This window comes from Oncorhynchus kisutch, linkage group LG14 (genome assembly GCF_002021735.2).
Source record: "Oncorhynchus kisutch isolate 150728-3 linkage group LG14, Okis_V2, whole genome shotgun sequence".
NCBI classification, from domain to species: Eukaryota; Metazoa; Chordata; class Actinopteri; order Salmoniformes; family Salmonidae; genus Oncorhynchus; species Oncorhynchus kisutch.
Window position 1 is genome coordinate 57,606,871 of NC_034187.2, and position 12,637 is coordinate 57,619,507.

The following is a 12,637-nucleotide window of genomic DNA, read 5'->3' on the forward strand; positions in this document are numbered from 1 at the left end:
GGACCCAAAATATCGATATTTTGTTCCCCGAGCCACTTAGTTATCACTTTTGCCTTATGGCATGGTGTTCCAACATGCTGGAAATGGCATTGTTTGTCACCAAACTATTCCTGGATGGTTGAGAGAAGTTGCTCTCTGAGGGTGTGTTGGTACCATTCTTTATTCATTGCTGTGTTCTTAGGCAAAATTGTGAGTGAGCCCACTCCCTTGGTTGATTTAGGTGCAATCTTACTGGCAGCGATATCTTTGCCTGTGAAGCCCTTTTTGTGCAAAGGAATGATGACGGCACGTGTTTCCTTGCAGGTAACCATGATTGACAGAGGAAGAACAATGATTCCAACAGTCATTTAAACATCTCCAACATGAGATAAAACTTTGTGGTCTCCTAGAAATATAATAGAAAGAATAGATTATATTTCTATGTTGGTCCCCAAATACTCACCATAGAAATAGAATAGAAAGAATAGATTATATTTCTATGATGGTCCCCAAATACTCTAGAAGAAAAAGAAACGCACACCTATTTAGGCAAGGTTCTTGCTAGCGGAGTAGAAAACTTGAATATAAAGGAGAGCGGCACACTCTAGGAAATAAAGGAGAGCAGTACACTCTAGGAGCTCAGATGCAAAAATGTAATATCCAACTTTTCGACAGCCAAGCTGTCTTCATCATACCCTGATGAATAATAATGATAATGTATAGGTTACCCTGATGAATGATAATGATAATGTATAGGTTACCGTGATGAAGACAGCTTGGCTGTCGTTTCATCAGGGTAACCTATACATTGGATATTACATTTTTGCATCTGAGCTCCTAGAGTGTGCTGCTCTCCTTTATTTTCAAGGTCCCCAAATACTCACCTTCTCCTCTGTAATATGGTTCAAATTGAAATATTTTGGGTTAACCTCCCCTCTCATCCTCTTGGTTTGATGGATAAATCTAGTAGTCCTAATTATTACAATAATGTATAGGTTCTATCGAAAATCAATAATGGCATATAAAATCATTCTCATAATGATATAAATTGTGGATTTTTGTTTATAGGCCCCTATATGGGCAGGTTATTGTTGGCTTCCTCTCAACTGACCCTTGCTCTTCTATTTTCCAAACCTACGAGCAATTTGACATCAGCCGTCTTGGTGACATCACGCCGACAGCGCAATAGATGGAGCTGTCGAGCGCTATAGTAACGGGAATACCCTTTCAGCCCGCTTGTTCGAGATCAGTGTAGCCTACCTACAGAGGTGGAGGGGCGATGCCACCGTCTCGTAATAACGGACAGTGCACGACCTGACCGCGTCATCGAAATTAAGAATATACACCGTTATTACGACATATTGGGGCAGTAGAAGAAAGGGAAAGACAGTTTATTCGTTTAAAAAATATATATCTTATTAGAAAGAAAGGAAAATACTTGAAACTGGATGAACTTCCTGGCTCACATCCACAAAAGTGATTCTGTCATTATGAAGAAGAGCAATTTAGCCAAAAGGGTAAGATATAGCTTTTTTCTTCAAGTATTGGGCGCATATTTTTTGTCATGCATCTTTGCATTAGGCTATACATTTTCTAGGATATAACTGGTTCTTTGCCCAGAATCGGGCATTATGCGCGCTTTGATACCACAGCTCACATTGGCGGCAATATCACACACATGGTCTAGATCTCACATTTGATAGCCTACAATTCCTAAACAATGGTATTTTGGCACCTCCTTACGCGTGCCACATTCACTGTGTAGCCTATCAGTTTGCTTGTACGAATTTCCTCAACATACGGCTTCAATCTTCCAGTGAAGAAAGAGTACAATGTGTTTTCTTGTTATTAGTGTACCATTGCCAGATGCTCGTTGTGCTGTATCGGTTGGTAGCTTTCATGTATTTTATTTGCCACACCCTGGATGGTATAAGACCTGCAATTAAATTTAACGCACAGAAGAGTGCACCGTTATCATTTTTGGGGAAAGACGCGAGGAGACTCATAGTTCCTATGTCTTACTGAGAATGAGATTGAAAATGCATTTGCCTTTGAAAGAGCTCTTATTTTCTCAGTACTCTCGCGAACATCTTGTTACGTAAACTTAACTAGGTTTTAACGGATTTATTCCACTTTGAACATGCAGGGTCCCCAAGATGTCAACCAGCTGTCATCGCAGCCAGACAAAGTCGGCTGGATCCGCAAGTTCTGTGGTAAAGGGATTTTTAGGGAAATATGGAAAAACCGTTTCGTGATACTGAGAGGAGACCATCTGTACATCTCTGAGAAAGAGGTACGCACCTCTCTTTTACCTCCAATAGCATGTGTAGGCTGTAATTCTGTCTGTCTGTCTGTCTGCCTATCTGTGTCTGTCTGTCTGTCTGTCTGTCTGACGCCTTTCATGTAATCTACGCCTGGGCTGTCAGCGCTTGGTCTGTTGTTTCCAACAACACATTTAACCAAGATTCCTTAAGTTTTGAAAACCAGCTATTGTTATAAGTCTGGAAATCGAGGTTCGCTATGGAAAGTGGATCAAATCTGACTGAATTTCCTTGGCTGTTGAAAATAAATAGGCTAAATTCTCAAATCTAAGCACAAATCACCATGCAAGCAAAAAACATTATGCGCTGAATTCGGATTACTTTCACTGGCTGAAACATGCCCAACTTTTGAGGTCAACAAAATACCCACTGGGCACAGAAGTAAATTCAACGTCTATTCCACATTGGTTCAAAATCATTTAATTAAAATGTTTTGGAAACAATGTTGATTCAACCAGTGTGTGCCTAGTGGGTACCACTATGGCCATTGGTGACTCAGTAGCATCGTTGGGAAAATGTAGAATACTGTCCGTTAAAATAGAACAAGGTTTTGGCCATGTCGTAGAAATATAACTATTTTGTTTGGCTGAAAGTAATGGCTTTATGTCCAAGTGCTTTTATGAAATGACAGGTTCCAGTGAACAGCCTCATTATCAGCACAAGTTTCAAGATCACATGACCCAGATGTTAAACCTTGAGCTGTAGCGAATTCACAACCTTCATCTGCTGTATTCTGTCGAAAGGCATCGAACCATCACCAAGGACAGGGCGTGGACACAATCACCTGTCCACGTCTGTATTCTCTTCTTTTTTGGAGGGTCAGATTCTGTTTGATGTCGCTGTTTCGATACTCCTCCCACAAGCAGTAACCATGGAGATGTATGCTACTGACAGCTGAGAGGGCACATGTCTTTCTGAAAGCTGAATAATGCCCTTTAAATGATTCCTGGAAAGGATTCCCAGAACAGCTGAATGAAAGTTCCACATAAGGGCTGCATCTCTCTATTGCTCTAATGAAAGAGAGAGTGGGACTCAGGGCTCCAGCTGCACGCAATGCCAGTTTCCCCGATCCTTTTAGAACCAGAGTTTTTAAATTATTTTTTTCATCTGTGCTGCGCTCCCTTACGGCCTGCTGGATGAGCAACAAACACGTGTCAGAAACTGAAAACACCACGGTTGACACAGCTGCGCCTCACGCTGTGCCTGAGGACCCCCAAACATCGAAGGCCTCCACCCCCCCAACCCTACCTTTTACACACACACACACACACACTCTGCTGAGGTTCAGTTGCTTTGTAATGAGTTCACCTGTGGAATAGAACGCATCAGTTCAGCGTTGTTCTCTTTCTCTCATTATCGCCTCACTCACACAATGTTCTGTAATTTGTTGGATTTTATAGTTATTTGATGCAACGCACCTGTTGTTCGTTTTACACGTACAATTCGATGTTTGTTAAGGAGCCATTGTTATATCATGTATATTGGTAAGTGGTGTGCTACCTATTTGTCAGGTGAAGGTAACTACAACCCCAGTGAGAACTATTTGACCTGCGTGTGTTATGTGCTCTGCTGCAACTTCTTAACCACTTGATTAATGGTGGTGCGTTATTCAAATGAGAACTTTGAAAAGACAGGCACGCTATTCATGAAGTAGGCCAGAAGGCTACAAAGAACACAGAGACGTACACTCTGACGCTGGGCGTAACCACAGCCGAACCACCTCATGGAGCCCCGGGATAATCTTTAATCTAAAACTCCCGTCTTTGAGTTTGATTTAATGTTTTTTTAGACATTGAGTGATATCATGTCGTTAGCGAGTTTGAGCACAAATGATGTTGTTGACCCATATTCACTGAATGAATTGCCTCAATCATTTTTTTATCAATCACAGATGAAGGAAAATCCTACTGTGGGTTCACTTTGAAAAATGATACTGTATTTCATGTCAGGTGTGGTTTGGAATCAACATACTCAAGCATCAATATCCACAAAATATATACAGCCTGCGGCTGTTAAACACTTGCGTTAAGACGTGACCAACATGGAGGTTGAATTCTATCTGCAATTGATTGAATTGTGGCATGAGTGTGCAAACTGGCATTGATAGTATCAAATTGTCTGCTAACTCATAAGATTAGCTACATAAACTAGGGAAGGGCAGTAAGTAGCTACAGTGGGGCAAAAAAAGTATTTAGTCAGCCACCAATTGTGCAAGTTCTCCCACTTAAAAAGATGAGAGAGGCCTGTAATTTTCATCATCATTTATTTTATTTTATTTATTTTTTTCACCTTTATTTAACCAGGTAGGCTAGTTGAGAACAAGTTCTCATTTGCAACTGCGACCTGGCCAAGATAAAGCATAGCAGTGTGAGCATACAACAAAGAGTTACACATGGAGTAAACAATTAACAAGTCAATAACACAGTAGAAAACAAAGGGGGGGTCTATATACAATGTGTGCAAAAGGCATGAGGAGGTAGGCAAATAATTACAATTTTGCAGATTAACTCTGGAGTGATAAATGATCAGATGGTCATGTACAGGTAGAGATATTGGTGTGCAGAAGAGCAGAAAAGTAAATAAATAAAAACAGTATGGGGATGAGGTAGGTGAAAAGGGTGGGCTATTTACCAATAGACTATGTACAGCTGCAGCGATCGGTTAGCTGCTCAGATAGCTGATGTTTGAAGTTGGTGAGGGAGATAAAAGTCTCCAACTTCAGCGATTTTTGCAATTCGTTCCAGTCACAGGCAGCAGAGTACTGGAACGAAAGGCGGCCAAATGAGGTGTTGGCTTTAGGGATGATCAGTGAGATACACCTGCTGGAGCGCGTGCTACGGATGGGTGTTGCCATCGTGACCAGTGAGCTGAGATAAGGCGGAGCTTTACCTAGCATAGACTTGTAGATGACCTGGAGCCAGTGGGTCTGGCGACGAATATGTAGCGAGGGCCAGCCGACTAGAGCATACAAGTCGCAGTGGTGGGTGGTATAAAGTGCTTTAGTGACAAAACGGATGGCACTGTGATAGACTGCATCCAGTTTGCTGAGTAGAGTGTTGGAAGCCATTTTGTAGATGACATCGCCGAAGTCGAGGATCGGTAGGATAGTCAGTTTTACTAGGGTAAGCTTGGCGGCGTGAGTGAAGGAGGCTTTGTTGCGGAATAGAAAGCCGACTCTTGATTTGATTTTCGATTGGAGATGTTTGATATGAGTCTGGAAGGAGAGTTTGCAGTCTAGCCAGACACCTAGGTACTTATAGACGTCCACATATTCTAGGTCGGAACCATCCAGGGTGGTGATGCTAGTCGGGCATGCAGGTGCAGGCAGCGACCGGTTGAAAAGCATGCATTTGGTTTTACTAGCGTTTAAGAGCAGTTGGAGGCCACGGAAGGAGTGTTGTATGGCATTGAAGCTTGTTTGGAGGTTAGATAGCACAGTGTCCAAAGACGGGCCGAAAGTATATAGAATGGTGTCGTCTGCGTAGAGGTGGATCAGGGAATCGCCCGCAGCAAGAGCAACATCATTGATATACACAGAGAAAAGAGTCGGCCCGAGAATTGAACCCTGTGGCACCCCCATAGAGACTGCCAGAGGACCGGACAGCATGCCCTCCGATTTGACACACTGAACTCTGTCTGCAAAGTAATTGGTGAACCAGGCAAGGCAGTCATCCGAAAAACCGAGGCTACTGAGTCTGCCGATAAGAATATGGTGATTGACAGAGTCGAAAGCCTTGGCAAGGTCGATGAAGACGGCTGCACAGTACTGTCTTTTATCGATGGCGGTTATGATATCGTTTAGTACCTTGAGTGTGGCTGAGGTGCACCCATGACCGGCTCGGAAACCAGATTGCACAGCGGAGAAGGTACGGTGGGATTCGAGATGGTCAGTGACCTGTTTGTTGACTTGACTTTCGAAGACCTTAGATAGGCAGGGCAGGATGGATATAGGTCTGTAACAGTTTGGGTCCAGGGTGTCTCCCCCTTTGAAGAGGGGGATGACTGCGGCAGCTTTCCAATCCTTGGGGATCTCAGACGAGATGAAAGAGAGGTTGAACAGGCTGGTAATAGGGGTTGCGACAATGGTGGCAGATAGTTTCAGAAATAGAGGGTCCAGATTGTCAAGCCCAGCTGATTTGTACGGGTCCAGGTTTTGCAGCTCTTTCAGAACATCTGCTATCTGGATTTGGGTAAAGGAGAACCTGGAGAGGCTTGGGCGAGGAGCTGCGGGGGGGGCGTAGCTGTTGGCCGAGGTTGAAGTAGCCAGGCGGAAGGCATGGCCAGCCGTTGAGAAATGCTTATTGAAGTTTTCGATAATCATGGATTTATCAGTGGTGACCGTGTTACCTAGCCTCAGTGCAGTGGGCAGCTGGGAGGAGGTGCTCTTGTTCTCAATGGACTTCACAGTGTCCCAGAACTTTTTGGAGTTGGAGCTACAGGATGCAAACTTCTGCCTGAAGAAGCTGGCCTTAGCTTTCCTGACTGACTGCGTGTATTGGTTCCGGACTTCCCTGAACAGTTGCATATCACGGGGACTATTCGATGCTATTGCAGTCCGCCACAGGATGTTTTTGTGCTGGTCGAGGGCAGTCAGGTCTGGGGTGAACCAAGGGCTGTATCTGTTCTTAGTTCTGCATTTTTTGAACGGAGCATGCTTATCTAAAATGGTGAGGAAGTTACTTTTAAAGAATGACCAGGCATCCTCAACTGACGGGATGAGGTCAATGTCCTTCCAGGATACCCGGGCCAGGTCGATTAGAAAGGCCTGCTCACAGAAGTGTTTTAGGGAGCGTTTGACAGTGATGAGGGGTGGTCGTTTGACTGCGGCTCCGTAGCGGATACAGATCAAATCAAATCAAATCAAATTTATTTATATAGCCCTTCGTACATCAGCTGATATCTCAAAGTGCTGTACAGAAACCCAGCCTAAAACCCCAAACAGCAAGCAATGCAGGTGGAGAAGCACGGTGGCTAGGAAAAACTCCCTAGAAAGGCCAATACCTAGGAAGAAACCTAGAGAGGAACCAGGCTATGTGGGGTGGCCAGTCCTCTTCTGGCTGTGCCGGGTGGAGATTATAACAGAACATGGTCAAGATGTTCAATGTTCATAAATGACCAGCATGGTCGAATAATAATAAGGCAGAACAGTTGAAACTAGAGCAGCAGCACAGTCAGGTGGAAGTTGAAACTGGAGCAGCAGCATGGCCAGGTAGACTGGGGACAGCAAGGAGTCATCATGTCAGGTAGTCCTGGGGCATGGTCCTAGGGCTCAGGTCAGTTGAAACTGGAACAGCAGCATGGCCAGGTGGACTGGGGACAGCAAGGAGTCATCATGTCAGGTAGTCCTGGGGCATGGTCCTAGGGCTCAGGTCCTCCGAGAGAGAGAAAGAAAGAGAGAAGGAGAGAATTAGAGAACGCACACTTAGATTCACACAGGACACCGAATAGGACAGGAGAAGTACTCCAGATATAACAAACTGACCCCAGCCCCCCGACACATACAGGCAATGAGGCAGTGATTGCTGAGATCCTGGTTGAAGACAGCGGAGGTGTATTTGGAGGGCCAGTTGGTCAGGATGACGTCTATGAGGGTGCCCTTGTTTACAGAGTTAGGGTTGTACCTGGTGGGTTCCTTGATGATTTGTGTGAGATTGAGGGCATCTAGCTTAGATTGTAGGACTGGCGGGGTGTTAAGCATATCCCAGTTTAGGTCACCTAACAGAACAAACTCTGAAGCTAGATGGGGGGCGATCAATTCACAAATGGTGTCCAGGGCACAGCTGGGAGCTGAGGGGGGTCGGTAGCAGGCGGCAACCGTGAGAGACTTATTTCTGGAGAGAGTAATTTTCAAAATTAGTAGTTCGAACTGTTTGGGTATGGACCTGGAATGTATGACATTACTTTGCAGGCTATCTCTGCAGTAAACTGCAACTCCTCCCCCTTTGGCAGTTCTATCTTGACGGAAGATGTTATAGTTGGGTATGGAAATCTCTGAATTTTTGGTGGCCTTCCTGAGCCAGGATTCAGACACAGCAAGGACATCAGGGTTAGCAGAGTGTGCTAAAGCAGTGAGTAAGACAAACTTAGGGAGGAGGCTTCTGATGTTGACATGCATGAAACCAAGGCTTTTTCGATCACAGAAGTCAACAAATGAGGGTGCCTGGGGACATGCAGGGCCTGGGTTTACCTCCACATCACCCGCGGAACAGAGAAGGAGTAGTATGAGGGTGCGGCTAAAGGCTATCAAAACTGGTCGCCTAGAGCGTTGGGGACAGAGAATAAGAGGAGCAGGTTTCTGGGCATGGTAGAATATATTCAGGGCATAATGCGCAGACAGGGGTATGGTGGGGTGCGGGTACAGCGGAGGTAAGCCCAGGCACTGGGTGATGATGAGAGAGGTTGTATCTCTGGACATGCTGGTAGTAATGGGTGAGGTCACCGCATGTGTGGGAGGTGGGACAAAGGAGTTATCAGGGGTATGAAGAGTGGAACTAGGGGCTCCATTGTGAACTAAAACAATGATAACTAACCTGAACAACAGTATACAAGGCATATTGACATTTGAGAGAGACATACAGCGAGGCATACAGTAATCACAGGTGTTGAATTGGGAAAGCTAGCTAAAACAGTAGGTGAGACAACAGCTAATCAGCTAGCACAACAACAGCAGGTAAAATGGCGTAGACTAGGCAACGGGGCCAACAGATAAAACAAACAAGCAGAATGGAGTACCGTGATTAATGGACAGTCCAGCGTGCATCAGCTATGTAGCCAAGAGATCAGTGTCCAGGGGGCAGCGGTGGATGGGGCAGGGAAGCTGGACTGGCGAGTGTTATCCACTTCAACTATGACAGACAAAATGAGGGGAAAAAATCCAGGAAATCACATTGTAGGATTTTTAATGAATTTATTTGCAAATTATGGTGGAAAATAAGTATTTGGTCAATAACAAAAGTTTATCTCAATACTTTGTTAAATACCCTTTGTTGGCAATGACAGAGGTCAAACGTTTTCTGTAAGTCTTCACAAGGTTTTCACACACTGTTGCTGGTATTTTGGCCCATTCTTCCATGCAGATCTCCTCTAGAGCAGTGATGTTTTGGGGCTGTTGCTGGGCAACACGGACTTTCAACTCCCTCCAAAGATTTTCTATGGGGTTGAGATCTGGAGACTGGCTAGGCCACTCCAGGACCTTGAAATGCTTCTTACAAAGCCACTCCTTCGTTGCACGGGCGGTGTGTTTGGGATCATTGTCATGCTGAAAGACCCAGCCACGTTTCATCTTCAATGCCCTTGCTGATGGAAGGAGGTTTTCACTCAAAATCTCATGATACATGGCCCCATTCATTATTTTCTTTACACAGATCAGTCGTCCTGGTCCCTTTGCAGAAAAACAGCCCCAAAACATGATGTTTCCACCCCCATGCTTCACAGTAGGTATGGTGTTCTTTGGATGCAACTCAGCATTCTTTGTCCTCCAAACACGACGAGTTGAGTTTTTACCAAAAAGTTATATTTTGGTTTCATCTGACCACATGACATTCTCCCAATCTTCTTCTGGATCATCCAAATGCTCTCTAGCAAACTTCAGACGGGCCTGGACATGTACTGGCTTAAGCAGGGGGACGCGTCTGGCACTGCAGGATTTGAGTCCCTGGCGGCGTAGTGTGTTACTGATGGTAGGCTTTGTTACTTTGGTCTCAGCTCTCTGCAGGTCATTTACTAGGTCCCCCCGTGTGGTTCTGGGATTTTTGCTCACCGTTCTTGTGATCATTTTGACCCCACGGGGTGAGATCTTGCGTGGAGCCCCAGATCGAGGGAGATTATCAGCGGTCTTGTATGTCTTCCATTTCCTAATAATTGCTCCCACAGTTGATTTCTTCAAACCAAGCTGCTTACCTATTGCAGACTCAGTCTTCCCAGCCTGGTGCAGGTCTACAATTTGGTGTCTTTTGACAGCTCTTTGGTCTTGGCCATAGTGGAGTTTGGAGTGTGACTGTTTGAGGTTGTGGACAGTTGTCTTTTATACTGATAACAAGTTCAAACAGGTGCCATTAATACAGGTAACAAGTGGAGGACAGAGGAGCCTCTTAAAGAAGAAGTTACAGGTCTGTGAGAGCCAGAAATCTTGTTTGTTTGTAGGTGATCAAATACTTATTTTCCACCATAATTTGCAAATAAATTCATAAAAAATCCTGCAATGTGATTTTCTGGATTTTTTCCCCCTCATTTTGTCTGTCATAGATGAAGTGTACCTATGATGAAAATTACAGGCCTCTCTCATCTTTTTAGATGGGAGAACTTGCACAATTGGTGGCTGACAAAATATTTTTTTGCCCCACTATTACCTCTAAGCATCCTCACACGTGACACCAGTTCGATGTGTGAGAGATTCTCCAAGAGGATTTGCAACCATGCAACTGGGACTTTGAGAAGTTAACTGCGAATGACATTACTCCGTACTACCCTAGATGATTCAAATTTACTTCATCCTTTGACCACTAAGAAGAGCACAAACATGTACCTATCTGTTCTCCTGTCTTATTTTCTTATGCTTTAATTGTGAAGGAAAGGTGATATTTTAGAGGGAAGTTCAGAGAGAGAACTCCTGCCGCTGGAGGGCATATAGTCTGGAGGTCAGTAGCGCTACCACGAGACTTGGGCACAGAGCACAAAGATCATTTTAAGACTATTGGATTTCATCACCTGCCGGTTACTTAGTCGTGTCAGGGGAAATGACTCAAGGAACAGCTACAGTATTTTTATGTTGAAAATGTCAAGATATCATTAAAAGTTCCATAAATCTCAAAAAACCCGCTAAGTGCGGCGTATTTTTTGTAATATGCCGACTCAGCTACTGCTCACAGTGAAAATCTGTGCAAAACCAGAATTTTTTATAATTTTCTTTATCATCGTCAGCTAAGGCTTCCCATAATAGTCTACAGAGCCATAGCTCTGAGAGCCTTAATTGGCTGGCCAGACAGACACGCTGTAAGAACATGCAGTACACAACACATGAACTGCATAGACGCGTGAGTTACAGTGCCTTGCGAAAGTATTCGGCGCCCTTGAACTTTGCGACCTTTTGCCACATTTCAGGCTTCAAACATAAAGATATAAAACTGTATTTTTTTGTGAAGAATCAACAACAAGTGGGACACAATCATGAAGTGGAACGACATTTATTGGATATTTCAAACTTTTTTAACAAATCAAAAACTGAAAAATTGGGCATGCAAAATTATTCAGCCCCCTTAAGTTAATACTTTGTAGCGCCACCTTTTGCTGCGATTACAGCTGTAAGTCGCTTGGGGTATGTCTCTATCAGTTTTGAACATCGAGAGACTGAATTTTTTTCCCATTCTTCCTTGCAAAACAGCTCGAGCCCAGTGAGCAGCAGTTTTCAGTTCTTTCCACAGATTCTCGATTGGATTCAGGTCTGGACTTTGACTTGGCCATTCTAACACCTGGATATGTTTATTTTTGAACCATTCCATTGTAGATTTTGCTTTATGTTTTGGATCATTGTCTTGTTGGAAGACAAATCTCCGTCCCAGTCTCAGGTCTTTTGCAGACTCCATCAGGTTTTCTTCCAGAATGGTCCTGTATTTGGCTCCATCCATCTTCCCATCAATTTTAACCATCTTCCCTGTCCCTGCTGAAGAAAAGCAGGCCCAAACCATGATGCTGCCACCACCATGTTTGACAGTGGGGATGGTGTGTTCAGGGTGATGAGCTGTGTTGCTTTTACGCCAAACATAACGTTTTGCATTGTTGCCAAAAAGTTCAATTTTGGTTTCATCTGACCACCTTCTTCCACATGTTTGGTGTGTCTCCCAGGTGGCTTGTGGCAAACTTTAAATGACACTTTTTATGGTTCTCTTCCACTCTTCCATAAAGGCCAGATTTGTGCAATATACGACTGATTGTTGTCCTATGGACAGAGTCTCCCACCTCAGCTGTAGATCTCTGCAGTTCATCCAGAGTGATCATGGGCCTCTTGGCTGCATCTCTGATCAGTCTTCTCCTTGTATGAGCTGAAAGTTTAGAGGGACGGCCAGGTCTTGGTAGATTTGCAGTGGTCTGATACTCCTTCCATTTCAATATTATCGCTTGCACAGTGCTCCTTGGGATGTTTAAAGCTTGGGAAATCTTTTTGAATCCAAATCCGGCTTTAAACTTCTTCACAACAGTATCTCGGACCTGCCTGGTGTGTTCCTTGTTCTTCATGATGCTCTCTGCGCTTTTAACGGACCTCTGAGACTATCACAGTGCAGGTGCATTTATACGGAGACTTGATTACACACAGGTGGATTGTATTTATCATCATTAGTCAT

At 44.2% G+C, this 12,637-nt stretch overlaps 1 protein-coding gene across 1 annotated transcript in view; it reads left to right on the forward strand.

The window, feature by feature from the left end:
• Positions 1-1,249: 1,249 nt before the first annotated feature.
• The window catches only part of LOC109875855 (pleckstrin homology domain-containing family O member 1-A-like), a 31,086-nt gene continuing 19,698 nt past the window's right edge, over positions 1,250-12,637 (forward strand). The window contains exons 1-2 of the mRNA XM_020468284.2: positions 1,250-1,496; positions 2,126-2,272. Of these exons, the coding sequence (XP_020323873.1) occupies positions 1,428-1,496; positions 2,126-2,272 (216 nt within the window). The 5' untranslated portion in view covers positions 1,250-1,427. The remainder of the gene's footprint in view (positions 1,497-2,125; positions 2,273-12,637) is intronic.